We start from the raw sequence: 24,388 nt of genomic DNA on the forward strand, positions 1-24,388 counted from the left end.
TTTTGATTATCAATGAGATATAACGTGGGTTTTTCCAAAGACATTTTGAATGAAAAAGTGTGCCTCATGCACTAATTTCTTTTTTGTCTACTGCCTTCCACTTAAACACCCATCATAGGCTGTTTCTGTAGGTTAGTTATGCAACTAGATTGGGGTGGGCAATAACAGGGTGGCAGTTTTTCAGCGTTAGCCCCTGGTGGTCCGTTACCAATATATTTACCTGCACAGCCACAGGTACTGGTGATCTCAACTCCAGTTGGCTGTGGATTGCTGTTCCCAAACAATGGGAACATTGGGAAGCAGTGTGGACTAGGACACTACTGTAAATTAGCATATATAACCCATGCACGTGTATTATCCACACCCATGCATAACCCGCGGTTTTTCTTGATTGCGTGAAAAAAGTCTTAGCTAACTCGTGCACGTGTATACCCACGGGAGATGAACTGCGGATACTGTTAATGAATAGCATCTGTAATGAATGAGTCAGGAGTCAGGCTGGCCGGGGGTTCAAGTCCTGCTCTGCCGTGAACCTGCTGTGTATGTGCCCAGCTGTATGATGGGGGTAAGAGCCCTGGCCACCAGGGGCTGTGAGGAGAAATGGCACAAGGCTGTGTCAGAGCCAGCTGGAGGGCAGGGAGCTCCAGGCCGTGGTTGCCACGGGGAACTGGAGTGGGGCAACAGATGCGCTGGGCTCTTAATGGGCTGGGAACACCCCACTGTGACCATGCACCCAGCTCCTGCTCACCCCGGCTAGGCTGGTACACAACCCCCCCAGCCAGAAGCGGCCCCACTGGATTTTCAGGCTCATTTCCTTACATGGCTATGGATGGAAGGAGTCGGCTCCCGGTCTCACAGCGAGGGACCCCTGTCCTGTCTTCCCATAATTTCAGTAAAAAAACCGTGTATAACATGTGGATGAGTATAGCCTGCTGGGGGGGGGGGGAGGGATTGTAAAACCTTGCATAACCCGCAGGTTATATATGCTAAAAGATGGTACTTCCCACAGCTCCCATTGGCTGAGAACAGTGATCCACAGCCAACGGGGGATGTGATCAACTGTATCTGTGGCTGTGCAGGTAAATATAGTGCTGGGAGTCTGACTGGGACTAACCCTGGTGGGCTGGATCCAGCTTGTGGGCCAGTTTTTGTTCACACCTGAACTAAATGGAATGCTGATCTTTTACAGAACAGCTGTACTATGGGCTGTGGAATAGTAATAGAGATGTAGCTGTGTTAGGCTGGGCTTGCTGAAACAAAAGGAAGGACGATTCAGCACTTCAAAGACTAACAAGATGGTTTATTAGGTGATGAGCTTTCGTGGGCCAGACCAACTTCCTGAGATCAAATTATGGAAGAAAATTGGCATGACCATATATATATGATCATGCCAATTTTCTTCCACAATTTGATCTGAGGAAGTGGGTCTGGCCCACGAAAGCTCATCACCTAATAAACCATCTTGTTAGTCTTTACAATGCTGCATAGTCCTGTATTTTATTATGGGCTGTGGACCTACTACCAAAAACATTTTCCTCTATATCTTTGTTAAAGAAATATTTACCTTGAGAGACATGGGGTTGTGGATAATGAAAAGATCAACGTATTCAAACTGAAGTTTCTTCAGTGATTGTTCCAGGCAGCTTCGGACTAGTTCAGGCCGGTGAAAGGTACTCCAAAGCTGTAATGATTAAAAAACAACTGTTCTTTCTATAGAAGTTCTCTCTCTTTCTCTGTTTTCTGTAAAAGCCACTTTTCTAATACTGAATAGCTTAGTCATGGCATACCACTGGCTTTGCCTTTTTCACAAAAGGGTCGTGCTATAAGATGGTTATGTGCAAGGATGCCCATCAGAGTGAGAAGTGAACATTTCCTGAAGTAGGATAAGGGTGGAAATGTAGCTAAGATGTCAAAAGCACTTTGTCTGTACAGGAATCCTACAGGAGGCTTCTCTTAGGGTGAATATCTTTCTGGTTACAGTTGTTATTAAGAGTCACTGTGTTTATGTGACTTTTCTAGGAGCTAGCGTAGACTGAAGAGTGGTTTTAGCTTTGCTTTTACACATGTAAGCATGAGCCTTGTGCTCAAACCTGTAATTTATAGAACACAATTTCCCAAGTCTGTGAATACTACTTCTTTAAAGGTATTTTTTAATATTGATCTCAAGTAGGTCACAACATTCTTCACAGACAATTAGCTCAGGAAGCAATACGATAAAAAAAAAATGTTAAGAAACCCCTCTTACCTTTCCTGTGTAAAAGATGTCCTCTCTTTTGACTGTTCCATCAGCAATCTTTTCGCGAATGGCTTGCCCAACCTCTTCCTCAACCCCGTAGATAAAAGCTCCATCAATGTGGCGGAAGCCAACTTCTATAGCCACTTTTGTTGCCTCCTTACATTTACTTTTTTGAACCTATCAGTTAAGAAGATGTAGTGTCAAGTGGGTTAGGGATATTTTATGAGAGTCGGCTAGAGCTTTGTTGTCCATGAACAAGACTCCAAAAATGGAGTTTTTAGATATCTTCACATTTATAATCTTAGACTTTACCTTAAAGGAAATTCAAGGATTCTGGGCCTGATCCTCTGTTGCTCAGCATCTTGGTCATCATTGACACCACAGCAAAGTAAACAGAACATGAGCATAAAAACTACTGTTCAAATATAGCAGGGTTATTTTGCTCCCACTGTGCACAGAAGTAACTACCTCCTTAAACTGCAGGCAACAGAGAAGCAAACCCATTGTTTCAGCTTTCTTTTTATGAGATTCAAAGGACAATCAATTCAAAGACCAAAAAAATTCATGGTTTTGTTAGTTTCTAAGGTTCTGCAGGACTGTTCGATGTTTAAAGGTTTTTTTTTTGTAAGAACCAGAGATCAACATACATTATGAATTACCAGCTCCCATCTAGTTGTTGAGATGTAAGCCACACTCAGGATTTTGTCAAAACTAAACTGGGACTTCGAATGCTTGGGTTTGGCAGGATTACATCCCTTTCATCAGTAGTTGTAACAAAGGTAGCTATTAGAACATTTTGGTGAGAACTGTGATTTGACGAACCCCCTGTTGAGTATTGATAACAACTTAGCTTTCTTCCAGATAGTTACTTATTGCCTCTTTGAAGATTAATGATTGAACAACAGCTGAAAATGGCCATGCTCCTAAAGGAAAATGTTTTGGGAAAGTGTGATTAAAAAATTATGATAAGGAAGACTTAAGGGAGAGGCATTGGAACTTGTTGGAAAGCATCAGAGAAGGGCTAAGAGAGCCAGTGCTTTAATCAGTAGAGTTAGAAAGGATGTGATTTTCTATTTGCCCCTTTAAAAAAAATTCCTCACTTCAGCTAGTAATTTGTGATACTGTGAGAACATTTTTTGAAAGAGAATCTAGCCTGTGAGCCTATATCTGCTCTCATTCAATTCAAAGAAGTTACCATTGTGCAAAACCAAGGATAACAGGAGAATCAGTCCCTTTAAATACAAGTGAGCCTGTTTCTCATCACACTACTCTGCAATGACTTTAAATTGCACCTACTGTATAGGGGTCGTGCTAAGGAGCCTTAGTGTAACTCAGAAACAGACCTTAGCAAATGGATGCAGTAGACACAGATTGCAGTGTGATGGAAAGTTGTATTTTAGGAGGTGTTTTTTTTTCAGGAAGGAGGAGGCAAGATAATATTAGTTCAGCTCATACCGTGCAAAGAATAGAAGCACTCACTAAAGAGAGCTAGGGTTACCAGATAGTTGCACAAAATATACCAAACATGGCAGGGAAAAAATTGATAGAGGGAAAAAAAACCCACACAAAAATAGAGTCACAGCACCTTTAAATTCCCACCCTCCTCCTCCCACACCAGATGCGGCAGTGGAAGAATGTCCCAAGCGACCTTCCGTCCAAGAAAAATAATGGACATTTTACATGTCTGGTATTTTCTGGGTTTTTTTCCCCCAGACAGGAGCTGCAAATACCAGACTGTGAGGGCCAATACTGGACACCTGGCAAACCCTAAAGAGCTGAATTGCTGAGTTTTCCATGAAATGTCTGTACTTGGTGTTAATTTCTAAAATAGTTCCCACTGGAAAGGCATTTCTGAACTTCCCTACATTCTTTCAGCTGCATAGTTCTCAAGCCTTGGCTCTTGTGCAAACTGTTACTTGCTGTAGAAATTGTCAAAAACGTTGGCCTTTTCTCCCCTCCCTATATCTTTGAATTTTAAAGAGGAAGTGGAGCTGAACGACTGCTGACAAGACTAAGCCCAACTAATGAGGTCATACAAAACAAAATACATCAAATAAAACTCCAAAGCTTCTAACTTGCCCACTTCAAATTTACTGGTGCAGTTGCATGCATAGTTACACTAATTTATAGCAGGTCTGAATGTGTCCCTCTCTACCTATTCTAGTTACAGACAAGACAGAGTCAAACTCACTTGCATATATATGCTTAATTTTGGTGAATAACAGAGAGTTAAAGTATAATAACCAGATTCTGGCATGCTTCATATTCCAAACAAAAACACTGCTGAAAGAAGAGTTCTGGGTCCCACTGGAGTACATCCCCAGTCCTGATCACATCCTGCTCAATCACTTGTGTGCTGATCCAGACTCGGTAAGGGTTCCAGGAACAGGGCATGCCCTAAAACAAGTCTTATATCTATCAAGTGTGAGGGAAAAGATCCACACACAGGTGTCACCCAAGCTCACTTGAAGAAGTGTTAGTCTCTAATGTGCCACAGGACTACTCATGGTTTTTAAAGTTACAGACACAAAGAGCTTTCCCTTGGAGACCTTTGACAACAGAATTTAGTCAGTCTAAATTCTCCCTGGCTACATATACATTGGCAAGATTTTGCGCAAATACTCTTTAACGCAAGAGTTTTTGCGTTAGAGTATTTGCTCAAGAGGGCGTCTACACTGGAATGTGCTTTTGCGCCAGAGATGTGCTTTTGTGCAAAAGCATCCGTGCCAGTGTAGACACTTTCTTGCGCAAGAAAGCTCCGATAGCCATTTTAACCAACGGGCTTTCTTGCGCAAGAAATTCATGTTGCCTGTCTACACTGGCCTCTTGCGCAAGAACACTTGCACAAGAGGGCTTATTCCTGAGCGGGGACATCAGAGTTCTTATGCAAGAAGCACTAATTTCTTACATTAGAATGTCAGTGTTCTTGAGAAAGAACTCGCAGCTAGTATAGACAGGTAGCAAATTTTTGCACAAAAGCAGCCGCTTTTGCGCAAAATCTTGCCAATGTAGACATAGCCCCTGAGTCTTGGACAGGAATAAGGAGTGAAAACTTAGCAAGGACTTTAGAATTTAATCACTTGCCCTTTTTAGCACATTTCATGTGAGAACCCCACTATGAATATATAAACTCTTTGAGTAAATTTTTCCAAAGCAGCTCCATTTTCAAAAGACTTTCAACAAGATGCAGGCTTTTAAGTCCCTTGGGTGCTTTTGAAAATTTTACCCTTATGAACTGACACAGCAAAGTAGTTCAGGGATTATCATTTTATAAAACTGGAGAAACTAAACCACAAAGAGTCAGGGAAGATGTTCAACAGCGCAGTGACTCAGGAACAGAACCAAATTTTCTGACTCCAGGTCCCCTGCTACGACCACTAGACTAGTATCTTCCACAATGGGGTCAGCAGGTAGCAGGACTGCTGAAATGGGAGATCACAGATTTCCCTTTCCTTAGTGTAATTCAATGAGAAGCACTACAAGGGCTAACAGTAACTTCTCTTTAAAGGAAATTGGTTTTCATTTAGCTCAGGTGGAGACCAAAATGAATTGGCAGAGGCACATGGGTGGAAAACTGATAACAGGAGTCCTGTGGGTCAGGTCTAAGGTGCACAGGCAGTTACATGATGACTCTGAACAAGAAGAACTGGGTTTTGGAGGTCAGCATAGAGGTGAATTGACAGAAGCTAGTGGGGGTTCAAGGTGGCTGGGTGTGTTGTAGATGAGGCATTTTGGCAGCTCTGGGTCACAGAATCATGCATCAATACCATATTCACTTTTAAATAATAAGAAATGATGATATTCCTACATTTTCATATAGAATGATGCTCATCTTATGTTTTTATACTAATGTCAACTTCATTCTAGACCCCAAAGCACTGTTGTCAATTTTATAAATTAGATATGCCAGGATCTCATTTTGCAGCCCTTTTGGGAGTGATAGAGCCTATGGTTATACCGGTGCCCAGCAGCGTTAAACAGGTTAAGGACAAAGAAATCTAAGAAAACTTTACTTACTTCATCAGGGGAATAGGTTCCAAATCCCACTGCAGGAATTTTATTCCCATCGTTCATCTTAATACAAAGGTCTTTGTCAAGTTCCATCTCTTGCAGGTTTCCTTGAGTCTTTGCTGAAGGCTGAAACTTTGCAGCACTGCTGTATGAGCCTGTGAGACAATCAGAAAGAAAACAGCGGCATGAAGTTTCAATTTATATGCTTATTCAAGGGTGTATACAAGGAATAGCAGCCAAGTTAGAGGCAGCAGGCATAACGGAGGGAGGGGAAAAGAATGCAAATTCAGCATGACAACGCAAAATAAAATAGTTCATAGGTCATTCTTGCTACTCAGACTTTATTGACTTAATATATCTTCCATGTGACACAGCATGTAACGCTCTCCTTTGAAATTCACAGTGACTCTATAATTAAGAGCTAAGCATTTCCAGCAAAATATAACTAATGCAACTATTATAACCATTAACAAAATATTTTAGAACTAATGCTTATCACACGTGACTAAATTTTCCAACTCATCAGAAGAAAATAAAAAATATTCCATGTAAAAATAGTACAAGAGAATTGCCTACTGTTTATTTGTTTCTATGAATTATAAATTTGAGAAACCCTGATCTGATCTACTTGCTCTAAGACTAGTGATAAGAAACTTTGGTGTCAAAATCAGAAAAAAAAACAGCTGCATTACAGAGACCTTTGCTTTCCCCCTGAAAGAATTTAGAACAGGAACGGGCAAACTTTTTGGCCTGAGGGCCACATCTCTGTATGGAAATTATAGGGCAGGCCATGCATGCTCATGAGCTTGGGAGCGGGGTGAGGACTTTGGCTGTGGGCACAGATTCTTGTATGGGGCCAAAAATAAGGAGTTCAGGGTGTGGGAGGGGGCACCAGGCTGGGGCAGGAGGTTGGGATGTGGAAGGAGGCAAGGGCTCCAGCTACAGATGTGGGCTCTAGGGCGGGGCTAGAGATGAGGAGTTAGGGGTGCAGGATGGTGTGCCAGGCTGGGACCAAGACATTCAGAGGGTGGGATGGGGATGAAGGCAGGGCAGGGAGTTGTGATATGTGGAGTGTGAGGGCTCCGGCTGAGGGTGTGGGCTCTGTGGTGGGGCTGGGGATGAGGAGTGTGTGGTATACCACTGTTACAGTCTACCAGACTTCCTTGGGCCTCACCATGATGAGATTCAAGGGTCAGAGTCAAAACAGCACCCCTTGACTGCAGGGTAGCGTGCTTCAGTGGCCAGAGTCAATATAGTTGCCCTCGTGTACAAGGCACTATGGCCTAGTAGGCAGACATGGGATCTGCCACTGGGTGTGTTGGTGGTTGGAATAAAGGGACCCAGGCTCACCCAGCTCCACTGGATTCCGACCAGTGTTCCCTGTAAGCTGGGAGCTTGTGCAGCCACTCAGGAAGGATTTAAATGCTGCCCACTTGATTAGCACAGTGCCCACAGATATGTTTTTTGTTGCTCCTGTTGGTGTGCATTTGAACATGCCCCGGCACACATAAAAATGTATTCTGCACCTGGGTGGAAAAATCTGCACATGGATGGAAAAAATTAGCAGGAACATTGGTTCCAGCGAGGGCCAGATTAAGTGAGGGGGGGGGGGGCGAGCCAGGCAGATGCCCAGGGTGCCAACCTATGGGGGGTGCCTGATGGCAGCTGTAAGGGGCTCCATGCACTCAGCCACATGACGCCCCTTAGAGCTGCAATCAGGCGCCACGCATCCAGGGCCAGGGGTTATGCGGCACCCCTTAGAGCTGCAATCCGGCACCACATGCGTGATTGCAGCTGTAAGGTGCGCAGTGTGCCGGAGGCAGGGCTGCGCATGCGCCGTGCGCCCGAGGGCAGAGCCGTGCATGCGTTGCGCACCTGCTACCCGGGGCGCAGGAATGGCTCGAGCTGGCCCTGGTTCCTTCACAGGGACCTAACAGTAGCATAGTGGTCTGCCACTGGAATCCAACTGCAACATGCTGACCTTACACAGGTGGGAGATACCACTCACACACCATCCCTGGGTCACTTCCTAAGGGGTTTGCTAAAGCTGCAGTCCACAGGGCATTAGGGTTTCTGGGCTCTTTGGTAGAGGTAACACTCTGGGTCTCCAATGGCAACTGGTCTTGGCACCTCCAGCTCTCACAGGCAAGGGCCATAATGGAGGCTCCAGTTCAGGAGCTGTTAAGTGTCCTTCCTCCTTGGTAGTCAGCTGAGACTAAGCAGGGCTGTTCTCTCTTGTACTAGCGTAGCATTTAGAGCATGCCCAGCATTGTCTGAGGAGCAGGATTAACCCTTCCGCCTAGTGCAGGGTATGCACACTCCATCCCGGAGCCTCAGTCAAAGGTATTTTTACATTTACAGTGAATGTAACAGTTCACATAGGTTCCTAGATACCTACCTCCCATTTTCCAAAGAGACTTTTAGTATGTCCACTGACCATCCTTCAAATATATTTTCTAATCACCCTCCCTGCAAACTCTATCAGGACTCAGAGTCAAAGTGGATTTTTCTCAACTCATACATTCATCAACAATAATATATGAAAAGTTATATAGTATTGCTTTTACTTAAATCTCAGCTGTCCCATTGTCTGGAAATTATGTTGTCACTGAAACATGAGCTACCTCATTGCTATCAATGGAATAGCAAGGGTGTAGCTGACAGGAACTCATTAAAAAAAAACCTGTTGAACTTTCACTGACACAGCTGTGCTGGCTTCACATCATGAAATTAGCAGGGTTCAGAGGCAGATCTGTTATGGGTGAAGATGCCATATGGACACAGTCACATATCAACTGTAAATTGATACTTCTACAATAGCCCGATTACCCGTGTGTTTTGCAAGAATTCTATCCCATTCTAAATATTTAACAATTAAAATCTCCCTAGAACTACCACGTGACTGAAACATTGGCACTCTGAGCATTTCCTCTGTGATAGCAACTTGGCAGACAAATTACAGTAATAGTAATACTGTGTTCTTTATATTACTTACCTAATCAGGACACATGTCTATAACATCAAAAACAAGCTATATGTATTCATCCATTGGTAATAAATCTGCTCTGTGATAAAAGGAAAATTCCCTTCAGTCCTGCTATTTTACACAAGTGATTATCAAACATTTTGTGCCCAAGGAAGGAGCTGTAAGAGAGGGGTTTGAATTCAAATAATGCTGATACTAGGCTGAAGGGACATCAGTCCTGCATGAGAGTTATCAATGTGGACAATACTGAATATCAGAATAGCAAACATTTACTTACACTCTGAGCATGATATGAGATGTGACTCAGCTGCAATTTACAGCCTTGGTAGCAATGTTTCTTGGTTTCTGCCACTTCCTGCAAACTTAGTTCCTTATTCCTCCCAGCACAGTTTGGCTGTGTCTAGACAACAGGGCTAAACTTGAAATAAGTTACGCAAATTGAGTTATGTCAATTGTGTAGTATAAATCGAAATAACTTAATTCGGCTTTTGGCGCTGTCTACACAGCAGGAAGTTGAAGGAAGAACACTCTTCCTTCGACTGCCCTTACTCCTAGTGAAATGAGAGTGATGGGAGTCAGAGTAAGAAGTCCTCCAGTTTGGCGTTATTTTGAAATAATGGTTTGACATTATTCCGAAATAACACTGCTGGGCAGACATACCCCAGATGTCCAGATACCCACAGTAATGAGCCAGTGCCACTGGTGGGGTGGGAAGAGCAGCAGCTGCTGCTGGAACCTGGAGGGACAGTGGAACACTCTGGGGAAGAGAGGTACTGGCAGCTCCCTTGTCCTGCCCTGAGCACAGCTCTGTCTCCCCCACCATGTTCTAGTCACCCCTCCCCATCCCCAGTGTGTGGCTCTCCCGCCCCAGTCCTGTCCCACTCCCATGCTCCTGTTCTTCCAGGATAGTTACATTTTTCTGTGGGTGAATGGGCTCTTAGAAACAGTCATACTGAATGAAACCAGCGGGCCATGTAGTTATGCTTCCTGAAGCAGCCTCTAGCAGCTGCTTCAGAGCAAGATACAGGAAACCTCCAGGTTGGGGGAGGGACCTGTTTTGCTTTTGAGGCTGCTGTCAGCTTCCATCACCATCCTATGCTCCAAAAAAGTGGGAAAAGGAAAGGTGGGATAAGTGAGGTCACTGTCGCGAGAATCACAGGTCCGATGATGCATACCCAAGGGGGGGAAGGACAGAACCAGGTGGACGTTTTTTCAAATAAAAAATATTTATTTATAACAGTGATGAATTTATAGTATTTATTCTGAGATTTTAATAGACCATGTTAATAATGAATTTACAGTATTTATTATATTTATTCTATGATTTCTAGTTAAACGTGTCAGAGATATAAGGATGGGAATGGCGAGGGGAATAGTCTCTATTCTAAAAATATCCAAGCTACACTAATTAAATAACAGTGATAGTACATAGAGTTTGTAGTTATCCAAAACAACTACAACACTAAGCTTATACAACAAGAAAAATCAAATCGTACATACCAACTTACACAGCACACGGAACATTTCAAAGATATCGGTTCGGTTACGAAGACCTTGGTTACGCCCGAGAGTCGGGGGAGGTGGCTGGTCGGTTGATCAGGCCTGCAGCGTTTTGAAGAATACGGGAAGGCACATGCACTGTGGTACGTGTGTTGCGAAGACCTCCTCGAGCGAACTGTGCCATAGGTATTTATCCCCAAATCTGCACATCGCTTTCCCGCGCTTGCATATTGCCATATATGGCCCAATGGTCACCAAGTGGGGGGGGGGTCTGTGTCCCAGGGGTTGGGCCGAAACTGTGCAGGTTTCTTGCGACCAGGTAAGCCCTGCAGTTCTCAAGCCAAGGTGATGGGTGGGAGAGTCTGAGGCTATTTTCCCCTTTTCACACCTTCCCTTTTTTTAAAGGCAATGGTATGCAGAAAGGGTGCAGCCGGTTTCTCCTGAGGAGTACTGCAGCCCACTATAGCAAGAGCGGCCTGGCCAAACTTTTTACTGGGGGGGGGAGGGGGGGGGGTTTGCAGGGTTTTTTCTAACAGTCACCTGACCCTAATCTGCCCAACAACAGGAGGGTTTATAAGGGGCGTTCACCCACTCCTCAGAGCTCTCTGTGTGCTTTCTGCGACACCAGAGCGATAGCTCGTATGTAACCCCCTTCAGGTAGCTGGGGCAGGCAGTTGGCTCGATAGGCTGCCAGAGACAGGAGCCTGGTTGCTTGCCTACCACTGAGGATCTGAAGCCAGAGAGAGTCTGGTACACTCCTCAATGGTGGAGCAACCCTGTTTCCTCACACCCAGCAGCGGTTGCTGGCACAGAGCATATTTGATTTCGGTCAAGATAACAGCAATAGGGTTAAGGCAGTTGGACTCCTCAAGGACACTCACACGCACACAACTGTCACTTGCCTCCTCGTTCGCATTCTGCACACACAGTGTAGGGGAAATCTCGCTCCCCTAGGGTACAGAGTCCCCAGAAGGGTCCGAGGCTGGAGGTCAAAGCAGTGAGGCAGGAGAGAGGTCTAAAAGGAAAACTTTATTATGCATGCAGGCAGGCTGACAGCTACAAGAGTGGAGCAGCCCTGAGAGACAGTTTCAGGGGTCCTTTATACAATATGTTCAGACAGTTTAGTTGTTGATTGTTTTCTTTAACATATCAAAATCTCAGCAGAAGTACTCTGAGTTGTTTCTGTTCACACCAGGGCTATGTCTACACTGGCATGATTTTCAGAAAATGCTTTTCACAGAAAAGTTTTCCATGAAAAGCATTTTCGGAAAAGCACATCTAGATTGACAGGATGCTTTTCCGCAAAAGCACTTTTTGCGGAAAAGCATCCACGGCCAATCTAGACGCGGTTTTCTGCAAAAAAGCCCTGATCGCCATTTTCACGATCGGGGCTTTTTTGCGGAAAACAGTACTGTGCTGTCTACACTGGCCATTTTGTGCAAAAGTATTTCAGAAAAAGACTTTTGCCCAAACGGGAGCAGCATAGTATTTCCGGAAAAGCACTGACAATCTTACATGAGATCGTCAGTGCTTTTCCAGAAATTCAAGCGGCCAGTGTAGACAGCTGGCAAGTTTTTCCATAAAAGCAGATGATTTTGCGGAAAAACTTGCCCATCTAGACACAGCCCAGGTGTGCTAGAAGTCAATTTTACACTACAAAGGCACATGAGAACTTGAGTGAGGAGTCTACAAGACAAATTGTGACAAGATAAGAGTTTACATGACAAATTATGACAGACTTGGGGTCTCCATCAAGGCATTGTAAGGGTCTTGATTAGAGTTAAGATGATTTCTCTTTGTTACAAAGAGAGAGACATGGAAAACTTTTAACCCTTACAGCAGTTTTCTTTTAGAGAGTTTTGATTTCCTGCACAGTCCCCCCATAGACACAATTGGAGTTATTTTTCTCCCACAACAGCAATGGGTCAAGAAGGGAAGAACTGAAGAAAAGAAGAGAGGTACCTCCTGCCTGCCTGAGCACCTACAACAGTGACCTGCTATCCTGAGTTCCCTTCCTATGGCGTCTCCTGTTCCTGTAAAAAAAAAAAAAAAAGACTGTGTAGCACTTTAAAGACTAACAAGATGGTTTATTAGGTGATGAGCTTTCGTGGGCCAGACCCACTTCCTCAGATCTAATAGTGGAAGAAAATTGTCACAACCATATATAGCTCATATGTGTTCATTTTTTTTAATTGTGTCCTTTGGTATATATGGTTGTGACAATTTTCTTCCACTATTTGATCTGAGGAAGTGGGTCTGGCCCATGAAAGCTCATCACCTATTAAACCATCTTGTTAGTCTTTAAAGTGCTACCCAGGCCTGTTTTTTTTGTTTCAGCTGCACCAGACTAACACGGCTACATTTCTACTCCTGTGCCTGTGGCATCTTCCTTCCCTGCCTCTGGTCATCAAGAGTATGATGGTCTGAGCCCCTCCTTTTTGTATTGGCTCAGTTTTGTTATTTGTGTTTTCGGTTCTGGCTTCATGCCACTGTTTTGGGGGTTGTGTGTGAGACAAGAGCATGTATTTTGTTCTCTAGTCTACCATGTCTGTCATAGCATATGCACACCCCATCCCCTGGGTGTGGATACATAGGGGTGTGGATGCTGCCTGTTCAGCTGTCAGGCCATTGGTGAGCTACGTCAGTCTATTGCCCTGAGGCATTGAGGCCTATTGGCCCAAGTCAGTAGCGTAGCCCTTTGGTTACAGGGCAGTATGGTCCAATGGCCAGAGTCAGTAACCTAGCCCTAGGGCTCAGGGCAGCATAGCCTGAGGGCTAGAGTCACTGACGCTGCCCTAGGGCCCAGGACAGCACAGCCAAATGGCTAAAGTTTCAAGAGTGAGGCAGCAGTCCTGGTAGGGAGGCTCAGGCCCACTCTACTCCACCAGGACCTGACCTAACGGCCCTGTCAGTGGAGGGAGTGCTCTTCCATTCACTCAGCAGGGAATCCCACCACAACATGCTGTGTTCACTCAGGTGTGAGATACCACTCATGCACCCTTCCTGGGTCATTGGGGTGATCCATGTAGTTTCAGGGTCCTCTAGCTCCACAGCACCAGTCTCTCCCTGAGGCTCCACCAGCTCTGGAGGCTCAATCCAGTCTCTAGGGTTTCTAGCTGGGCTACCTCTGACACTCCTGCAGCAGGTCTTTCCCCTCCAACATCCAGGCCCAAACTGAGCTGAGCTGCTCACTTTTATACTGCCCTAGCACTTGGAGCATACCAAGTCTGGGTAGAGGGGTGGGACTTCCTCTGCCCACAGGCTTTTAACCCCTTCTTTCTCAGTGTGGGTATGCCTATCCCATCACAGTGTCCTATTAGTTAGGTTTGACATTATGTTGAATAAAGCTGTTTGTTGGACCAGCCACCCTGCTCTGTCCTTCATACTTTATTGATAACTGGTGATAGACACAGTATGGGTGGACAGCCTGTGTTTGGGCCCTTCTGATACAAATACCTTAGCCTAGCACTGATAGTAATTGACCTCCAGGGAAAGTTTCTTCCTAAGCTCCTATTAGAGTTTGGCGTATGCTCTGAAATTAGATTTCATTTTTGTTTTTTCATATCCTCATGAGTAAGTATGTTTTGTGCCTGGCCTGGTAAATTTTCTGTTTCTGGGGGAATTCTGTGCCAAAAAAATTAAAATTCTTCACACAATATTTTAAAATTCTGGTTGGCAAAATGCATAATTGCAGTAATATCCAGCAGAAGCTTTTTTCTGTGCAAAAAAATTAAAAATATGCATAGTTCATTAATTAATAGAATCATAGAACTGGAAGAGACCTCAGAAGGTCATCAAGTCCAGCCCCCTGCTCTAGGCAGGACCAATCCCATCTAAATCAACCCAGCCAGGGCTTTGTCAAGCTGAGACTTAAACACCTCTAGGGATGGAGACTCCACTACTTCCCTAGGTAACCCATTCCAGTGCTTTACCACCCTCCTAGTGAAATAGTGATAGAGATGTAGCCGTGTTAGTCTGGTGTAGCTGAAACAAAATACAGGACTATGTAGCACTTTAAAGACTAACAAGATGGTTTATTAGATGATGAGCTTTCGTGGGCCAGACCCACTTCCTCAGATCAAATAGTGGAAGAAAATAGTCACAACCATATATACCAAAGGATACAATTTAAAATCATGTGTGTCCATTTTTTTAAATTGTATCCTTTGGTATATATGGTTGTGACTATTTTCTTCCACTATTTGATCTGAGGAAGTGGGTCTGGCCCACGAAAGCTCATCATCTAATAAACCATCTTGTTAGTCTTTAAAGTGCTACATAGTCCTGTATTTTGTTTCAGCTAGTGAAATAGTTTTTCCTAATATCCAACCTGGACCTCTCCCACCACAACTTGAGACCATTGCTCCTTGTTCTGCCATCTGTCACTACTGAGAACAGCCTCTCTCCATCCGCTTCATGATAGCATTCCAGGGGATTCTGCCCATCAGATCTGAGGGAGTCAAAATCTGCTTTTTTGAAGTCCAAGGTGTGTATTTTACTACTCTCTTTTCTTTCTTTGGTCAGGATCCTGAAATCTACCATCTCATGATCACTGCTTCCCAGGTTGTCACCCACCTCTACTTCCCCTATTAGTTCCTCCCTGTTTGTGAGCAGAAGGTCAAGCTGCGCACGGCCCCTGGTCGGATCCTTCAGCACTTGTGTCAAGAAGTTATCCCCAACATTCTCCAAAAACCTCCTGGATTGCCTGTGTACTGCCGTATTGGTTTCCCAACAGATGTCAGGGTGATTAAAGTCCCCCACGAGAACCAGGGCCTGCGATCTGGAAGCTTCGCTCAGTTGTCCAAAGAAAGCCTCATCTACCTCATCCACCTGATTCGGTGGCCAGAAGCAGACACCAACCACAACATCACTACTGTTGATTGCTCCTTTAAACTTAACCCATAGACTCTCAACAGGTTTTTCCTCCCTCTTTATACTGGAGTTCAGAGCAATCGTAGTGCTCTCTTACATATAGTGCAACTCCTCCTCCTTTTCTCCCCTGCCTGTTCTTCCTGAAGAGTCTATACCCTTTCATGACAGCGCTCCAGTCATGCGAGTCATCCCATCAAGTCTGTTATCCCAATTAAATCATATTTCTTGGACTGGGCCAGGGCCTCCAGTTCTTCCTGTTTGTTGCCCAGGCTTCTCGCATTAGTGTACAAACACTTCAGGTAACCAGTTGATTGCCCTATCTTCTCCATTCGAAACAGGAGTCCTCCTTTCTTGCTCCTTCCTCTCTGCATTTCTTCCCGGTATCCGACTTTCCCTTTCCCCTCAGGGTTTTGGTCACTGTCCCCTGACAAACCTAGTTTAAAGCCCTCCTCACTAGGTTTGGAAGCCTGCCCGCGAAGATGCTCCTTGCTCTCTTTGTTACGTGGATCCCATCTCTTCCTAACAATCCTTGTGCCTGGAACAGAGTCCCATGGTCGAAAAAACCAAAGCCCTCTCTCCAACACCATCTGCGCAACCACATATTTACGTCCTCAATTCGACAATCCCTGCCCAGTCCTTTCCCTTCAACAGGGAGGATGGACGAGAACACCACTTGCGCTCTGAATTCTTGGATCCTTCTTCCCAGCGCTACATAATCCGCAGTAACACGCTCAAGGTCATTCTTGGCCGTATCATTAGTTCCTACGTGGAGAAGCAGGAAGGGGTAGCGATCTGAAGGTTTGATTAGCTTGGTAAGCCTCTTAGTGACATCCTGAATGCGAGCTCTCGGTAAGCAGCACACCTCTCGAGATTCCAGGTCCGGACAGCAGAGGGAGTCCCCGACAGTCCCTCTTAGGAGGGAGTCCCCGACCACAACCACCCGTCGTTTTCTTTTGGGGGTGGTGGCCGTGGAACCCCCATCCCTAGGACTACGCATCCCATGCCTTCCAGTAGATGGTGTTCCCTTCTGGTTTCTTCCTTGTGAGGTCCCTTCCAAAGCTTTCAGCACTGCAGAGCCTGTAGAGAGCTTGAAAGCGATTACTTACCTCTATAGCATTGGGGGATTCCCATGCTGGCCTTTTTCCCCTTCTAGAAGTTACATGCTGCCAGTTCTCTTCTTGGTCACGTACTGCCCTCTCTGGCTCCTCTGCCTTCTGTGCTTGAAGGATTAAACGCTGCCTTCTATTGAGAAAGTCTTCATCCTCTCTAATCGAGCGTAGGGTCGACACTTGGGCCTCCAGTACTCTAATTTTTTCTTCCAAAATGTCGACCAGCTTCCACTTCGTGCAGATGAAATCCGTTCTTTCTTCCAGGAGGAAGACAAACACGGCACACGCTGTGCAGGTAACAGCAGGAGACCCATCACCAACCATCGCTGCTGTCCTGGAGAAGGGATTTAAAAAGAAAGGCAAGAGAACCTCCCGCCCTTCCCTCTCTAAACTCCCTGTTAGTACTCACCTGTTCGCAAGCTCCTTGGTCGCTTGCCCACTGCCAGGGGCAGATGACGGTTTTGCAGGCCCCCCCCCTTGCCACGGCACATGCACGGGGCTTTCTGAAGCCCAGGGCAGCCACCCCGTTCACCCTGCCGTATATCCACCCCTGCCCACTGCCTTATAAAGCCCTGGAGTGCCTGAAAGTCCCTCCCCCTACCAAGGCTCAGCCAATCAGCAGAGGCTTCTAGAATTCAAACTTTAATTAGAAGCCAACAGTTTCCACCTGCCAATCACAGCCAATCACAGCACCTACCAATCATAGCCAATCACAGCACAAACTACATCAAGGGGAGGGGAAGGGCAAAGGGAAAGGGGGGGGGGAAGCCTCACTCACAAACACAGGGGAAAAAAACAAACAAAAACAAAAAAAGAACACACACCAACCCTCACTCACAAACACAAGCTCAGCACACAGCAAGAAAGCCCCAAACACAGCACACACTTCCCTCAAGAGTCCTCTAGCTGCTTCTTCTCTACCTGGAGAACTCCCTTTCTAAAGCCGCACTCAAAAACAGAAAAGGTGGGGGGGAGGAGGAAAAAACCCCCCACACACCAACAAACACAAGCTCAGCACACAGTAAGAAAGCCCCAATAATAACACACACTTCCCTCAAGAGTCCTGTATCTGCTTCTCCTTTACCCGGAGAACTCCCTCTCTAAACTCCCTGTTAGCACTCACCTGTATGCATACACAGTGATGCCTCCCTCATATAAAAAAATCCCATTTTAGATCTGATCCAGAAGAAATATAAAACATATTGTTTGGTATTGTAAATCTCCTTGCACAATGTCTCTGAATGAAGCAAATAACATATGGTCTGTCTTAAAGCAAAACGGGAACTGTGGGGACAAGATTCCCCTGTATCTGGTTTACCTTTAAAGACAGGGCTGTGTGGATAACAGATCAATGCAAATAAACAGAAGGTTTTTCAGTGACATTTTCAGGGCAGACTGGTCCATCTTAGCAGATTTAATTTGCTCCAAAGCAAGAGAGACTGAAGAGAGAACAATTGCCATCAGAATCGTATGTTCATTTGGCTGGCTCCCTAGATAACTTTAGTATATCTGAGGCATGAAATGTCACTATACATGCAGTACTTTATGCGTTGTTTTGTTTACATTTAAATAATAATAGCATATTAAATACAAAGTCTGACATTTAATTAATGTTGCATCATCATACCCAGCAGCGTGTAAATGCAAACATTCATACCATGAAGGTAGAAAATGGAAACATCTACTGTGTTTTTTTAAATCAATACAATCCAGTCTGCGACCACAAACAATGCCCTAATCCAAATTATATGGCTATTGCGTGCATAGTTATGGTTGGAGGAGTTAAGATTGCCTAGGTACCTTATCTGTGCATTTCCATAGCTTCACATGTTTGGATTTCTTTGAAGTGTAACCTTAAATCTCTTGGGGAATGTCTACACTACAAAGTTAATTTGAACTAACAGACGTTAGTTCGAATTAACTTTGATAGGCGCTACACAGGCAAACCGCTGGTTTGAACTTAATTCGAACTAGCGGAGCGCTTAATTCAAACTAGGTAAACCTCATTCAATGAGGACTAACGCCTAGTTCGAATTAAGTAGTTCGAATTAAGGGCTGTGTAGCCACTTAATTCGAACTAGTGGGAGGCTAGCCCTCCCCAGCTTTCCCTGGTGGCCACTCTGGGCACCACCAGGGAAACTCGTCTGCCCCCCTCCCGGCCCCGGAGCCCTTAAAGGGGCATGGTCTGGCTACGGTGCCCGTGCCAGGTGCAAGCCTGCCAGCACCCAGCCAGCAGACCCTGCACCTGGCACGGCACAAACCAGCCACCCGCTGCCACCCAGCCCTCCGCCTCTTCCCGGGACCAGGCTGGCGGCTCCCAGGAGCCTGCCCAGGTCTGCAAGAGGCGGGTGCCCACCTGGTCTAGTGCGGAGATCGTGGACCTCATCCATGACCTCCGCACTAGGCACAGAAAAGTGGCCGTCTAGGTCAGGATAGCTGCGAGCCTGGCCACCCAGGAGCAGGTTTGCATGAAAATCAGGGTGGTCCAGTGAGACCCCCGACCCTGAGCCCTGAGCTTAGAATGGCCGTACTGGGTCAGACCAAAGGTCCATCTAGCCCAGTAGCCTGTCTGCTGACAGCGGCCAACACTAGGGACCCTGGAGGGGATGGACCGAAGACAATGACCAAGCCATTTGTCTTTTGCCATCCATCTCCAGCCTTCCACAAACAGAGGCCAGGGACACCATTTCTACCCCCTGGCTAATACCACTCCATGGACCCAACCTCCATGACTTGATCTCACTTCTCTTTAAACTCTGTTCTAGTTGTAGCCTTCACAGCCTCCTGCAGCAAGGAGTTCCACAGGTTGACTATTTGCTTTGTGAAGAAGAATTTTCTGTTATTAGTTTGAAGCCTGCTACCCATTCATTTCATTTGGTGTCCTCTAGTCCTTCTATTATGGGAACGAATGAAGAACTTTTCTTTATGCACCCTCTCCACACCACTCGTGCTTTTATAGACCTCTATCATATCCCCTCTCAGGGTACGTCTACACTACAGCGCTAGTTCGAACTAACTTAGTTCGAATTAGTTAATTCGAACTAAGCTAGTTCGAACTAACGCATCTAGAACTAAAAACTAGTTCGAACTAGCGTTTTGCTAGTTCGAACTAGTAAGTCCACATTGAGTGGACTCTGAACAGGGCTTAATGATGGCCGGAAGCAGTGCCGGCAGGGCATAAAAGGAGGACTTAGAGCATGGAGATACTGTCTCAGGCTAGCTGAGGGCTGCGCTTAAAGGGTCCCGACCCCCACCCCGGACACACAGTTCTAAGGGGTGCCCCGCTTGCAAAGAAGTTCTGGCTTGGAGTGCCCTGAGTGCCCACACTGGGCACATCACACCACTCGGCCATCAGCCCGGCTGCACTTGCCGCAGGCTGCCATCTGGGGAGAGGGAGTAATTGGGGGGCTGCAGGAGAGCTTCCACCCCCAGAAGCCCGCAGAGCCAGCCCAGTCCTCCCCATCGGGGGCTCGTACCCCATTCCTCCCTCACCTCCTTCCACTTGCCCTTCCCTAGCCCCCCTTCTTATTGATGTACAAAATAAAGATAACGTTTCTTCCAACATTGACTCTGTCTTTATTGAACAAAACTGGGGGAGACTGGGAAAAGGAGGTGGGAGAGGGGAAGAGAAAGGCTGGGAGAGGGGAGGGCAACTAACATGATCAGGGGTTGGGAACAGGTCCCAGATGAAGAGAGGCTACAGAGACTGGGACTGTTCAGCTTAGAAAAGAGGAGACGGAGGGGGGACAGGATAGAGGTCTCTAAAAGCAGGGGTTGGGTGGAGAGGGTGCATTCAGAAAAGTTCTTCCTGAGTTCCCATAAAGAAGGACTAGAGGACACCAAAGGAAAGGAATGGGTAGCAGGCTTGAAACTAGTAAGAGAAAGTTGTTGTTGTTGACGACAAAGCAAATAGTTAACCTGTGGAACTCCTTGCTGCAGGAGGCTGTGAAGGCTACAACTAGAACAGAGTTGAAAGGGAAGTGAGATCAAGTGATGGAGGTTGGGTCCATGGAGTCCTATTAGCCAGAGGGTAGGAGTGGTGTCCCTGCCCAAAGTTTGTGGACGGCTGGAGAGGGATGGCACGAGACAAATGGCTTGGTCATTGTCTTCGGTCCATCCCCTCCAGGGTCCCTAGGGTTGGCCGCTGTCGGCAGACAGGCTACTGGGCTAGATGGACCTTTGGTCTGACCCAGGACGGCCATTGTAAGCTCAGGGCTCAGTGTCGGGGGTCTCAGTGGACCCCCTGGATTTTCATGCACACCTGGTCCTGGGTGGCCAGGCTGGCAGCTCTCCTGCCCTAGCCGGCCACTTTCCTGTGCCTAGTGCGGAGATCGTGGACGAGGTCCACGATGTCCGCACTAGCCCAGGAAGGTGCCCGCCTCTTGCGGTCCAGGGCAAGCTCCCGGGAGCCGCCAGCCTGGTCCCGGCAAGAGGGGGTGGGCTGGGGGGCATCGGGTGGGTGGCTCTGTGCCGTGCCAGGTGCAGGGTCTGCTAGCTGGGTGCTGGCAGGCTTGCACCTGGCACGGGCACCGTAGCCAGCCCGTGCCCCTTTAAGGGGTCCGGGGCCGGGAGGGGGGCATAGAGTTTCCCTGGTGTTGGCCAGAGTGGCCACCAGGGAAACCTGGGGAGGGCTAGCCTCCCACTAGTTCGAACTAAAGGGCTACACAGCCCTTAGTTCGAACTAGCTAGTTCGAACTAGGCGTTAGTCCTCGTAAAATGAGGTTTACCTAGTTCGAACTAAGCGCTCCGCTAGTTCGATTCAAATTCGAACTAGCGGAGCGCTAGTGTAGCGCATAGGAAAGTTAGTTCGAACTAACTTTCTAGTGTAGACATACCCTCAGTCTCCTCTTTTCTAAGCTGAGAAGTCCCAGTCTCTTTAGCCTCTCTTCATATGGGACCTGTTTCAAACCCCTGATCATTTTAGTTGCCCTCCCCTCTCTCACCCTCTGTTTTCCCCTCTCCCACCTCCTTTTCCCAGTCTCCCCGAGTTTTGTTTTGACTGACCCCCTGTCAGGGGGTACGCCCCTGACGGGGCTGCTGAACCCCTTATACTGACCCGCGTCTCATTCCGGGCCCATACCGCACCCCAAAGTCCCCAAAAGTTCAGGCCCCTCTATCCGGGGATATGCGGCATCAATGTCCCAACACAAAGTCCAGGCCCCTCTGTCAGGGGATATATGGTATTAATGCCCCAACACAAAATCCAGGCCCCTCTGTCGGGAGATATACGGTATCACTGTCCCAACACAAAGTCCAGGCCCTTCTGTCAGGGGATATACGGTATTAAGGCCTAGTCCCTCTGAGGAGCCTCTTCCGGCCCCAGGCCTGGTTATCCAGGGGGGGGCCTGCGTGGTAGGGGGACCCGGGCCCTCCCTCTCCACCGGGTCCCAGCCCAGGGCCCTTTTAGGCAGGGTCTGTGGCTCCTGCCGGCTCGGCGGGGAATCCGGCCGATACAGGCCGAGCCAAACTTGGTATCCCCTGCCCTGGGCTGCTTCCTACCGCGCCCTGGTTCCCCGGGGGCCCCCTGGCCTCCGAGGCAGCACCTGCTGGGGCTGTGGGCAGGTTCCGGTCTCCTGGAGTCGGGGTCTGCTTCTTTGGTGTCTGGGTCCAGCACTGGCAGCGGCTCTAGTCCCGGCGGCTGCCCACACACTGGCCTGGCTTGGTCTCCTCCTTCCCCCAGCTGTCCTCCTGCCTGCTGGGCTCCCTCTGCCTTTATACCTGGCCTCTGCTGGGAGCATGCCCAGCAAGGCCGGAAGGGCGGGGCCCTCTCAGCCAGCTGGGCCTGGGCTACTCCCAGCCCTGCAGTGCGGGGCCTGTTCGCCCCGTCACACCCCCCTCTCCGGATGGCAGCCTGCGGCAAGTGCAGCCGGGCTGATGGCCGAGTGCTGTGATGTGCCGAGTGTGGGCACTCAGGGCACTCCAAACCAGGACTGCTTTGCAAGCGGGGAACCCCTGAGAACTGTCTGTCCGGGGTGGGGGTCGGGTCCCTTTAAGCACAGCCCTTGGCTAGCCTGAGATAGCTAAGTCCTAACCTGATGCCCTGCTGGCACTGCTTCCGGCCATCCTTAACCTCGGTTCAGGGTCCACTCAATGTGGACATGCTAGTTCGAATTAGCAAAATGCTAATTCGAACTAGTTTTTAGGTCTAGATGCACTAGTTCGAATTAGCTTAGTTCAAATTAACTAATTCGAATGAAGTTAGTTCGAATTAGTGCTGTAGTGTAGACATACCCTTGGTCAGAAATCCTTGGATTTTGGATAATTAGCATCTCTTCCCTATATTGTTTCTGCCTTTAAGTTACCAAAACAGAGGCACCCTGACCTTCAGTTCAATGTAGTTTTTCCACATAACTGTATCTAGGAGCCATACTTGCTAAAGCTCCAGTTGCCATTAATGCATATAACCCTTTCCCCACAGAATTAGTACCTGGTAACAGATGGGGGTGTTTCAGGCAAATCCTGCCAGCTTGCTATAACTTGTACTTACCACCTTCACTGTAGCTGCTGTACTCTTGCTGCCAAAAAGCAGCACAGAAAGAAGCAGAGAACAAGTGGTGGGATTTGGAACAAAATCCACTTACTTTTGAGCAATGCAAATTGCGTATCTTATTTTGAAATAGCTTATTTCATAATTTGGTGCTGTCTACATAGCACCAAATTTCAAAATAACCCATTATTCTGAAACGTCCCTTACTTCTCGTGGAATGAGGTTTACAGGGACATCGGAATAGTGAGCCCATTATATTTCGATAGAATGGGCTTGCTCTTAAGACGCGGTCTAGCTATTTCGGGATACTGGAGGTATCCCGAAATAGCTCTGCAGTTTAGACATAGCCTTACTTTTTGCAACCCATGTATTAAAAACAGAAGGAGAAAATACCTCAACATGTCTGACTCAGGGATGACATTTTAAAATGCAAGTTCCAGTATGAAAAAGTGATTGTATAAAAAGGTCACCTTCTTATTCAGCTATATTCTCTGTGTGTATTCAAACTCAGCTCTGCTTACTGTAGTGAAAATAAGTACATTTTCCCTTATGGAGATATCCCATAGAAAATGATATCCCATTTAATAGAAAATGACCATCGCTGTGCAAAATTTTTAAATCGATTTAAAGAATCTATAGAACAGATGTAATTCTCTAATAAAGTCTCAGAGTGGTTTAAAAATGCTTCCGAAAAGTGACCAATTTCTATTATATTCAAAAGATTTTGAGGGATTATTTAAAGAACTCTATTGAATTTCTATAGAAACGTATTACTTTTATCCTTACTACATTCTATAAGGCTATAGGCTAAAGATAATGGGACGGTACAGACCTCACAGAGAACAGAACTTGGCTTGTGTAACCCTTTTACTGATGATGACGCATAAGAAGAAATGAACACAGCTTACTTCTCAGTTTGGAGGTCAGTTTTCGAGGCTATCAGTCAGAAAACATCTTTTCAGTTGTAAACTGAACACATTTATTCTAGTAACCACTTGGAAGGCAACTATGGTACCAGATAGTAGGATTTAGGGATGTAAGGGACTAGTTGGTTAATCCACAAGTCACTTCCCCCAGACCTTGATGTCTCTATCAGAGAGAGGCAGCAAGGGTATGTCTACACTACAAAGTTAGTTCGAACTAACGGACGTTAGTTCGAACTAACTTTGATAGGCGCTACACTAGCG

The 24,388-nt window shown here is 46.5% G+C and overlaps 1 protein-coding gene across 2 annotated transcripts in view; it reads right to left on the bottom strand.

The window, feature by feature from the left end:
• The window catches only part of LOC102446010 (aldo-keto reductase family 1 member C3-like), a 29,363-nt gene extending 12,100 nt beyond the window's left edge, over positions 1–17,263 (bottom strand). For both annotated transcript variants that reach the window (XM_075897153.2, XM_075897159.2), the window contains exons 1-4: positions 17,124–17,263; positions 6,254–6,402; positions 2,246–2,413; positions 1,565–1,681 (exon numbers count right to left, since the gene is read on the bottom strand). In XM_075897153.2, the coding sequence (XP_075753268.1) occupies positions 1,565–1,681; positions 2,246–2,413; positions 6,254–6,402; positions 17,124–17,205 (516 nt within the window). In that variant the 5' untranslated portion in view covers positions 17,206–17,263. The remainder of the gene's footprint in view (positions 1–1,564; positions 1,682–2,245; positions 2,414–6,253; positions 6,403–17,123) is intronic.
• Positions 17,264–24,388: the final 7,125 nt, after the last annotated feature.

This window comes from Pelodiscus sinensis, chromosome 1 (genome assembly GCF_052426305.1).
Source record: "Pelodiscus sinensis isolate ZL-2025 chromosome 1, ASM5242630v1, whole genome shotgun sequence".
NCBI lineage: Eukaryota > Metazoa > Chordata > Testudines > Trionychidae > Pelodiscus > Pelodiscus sinensis.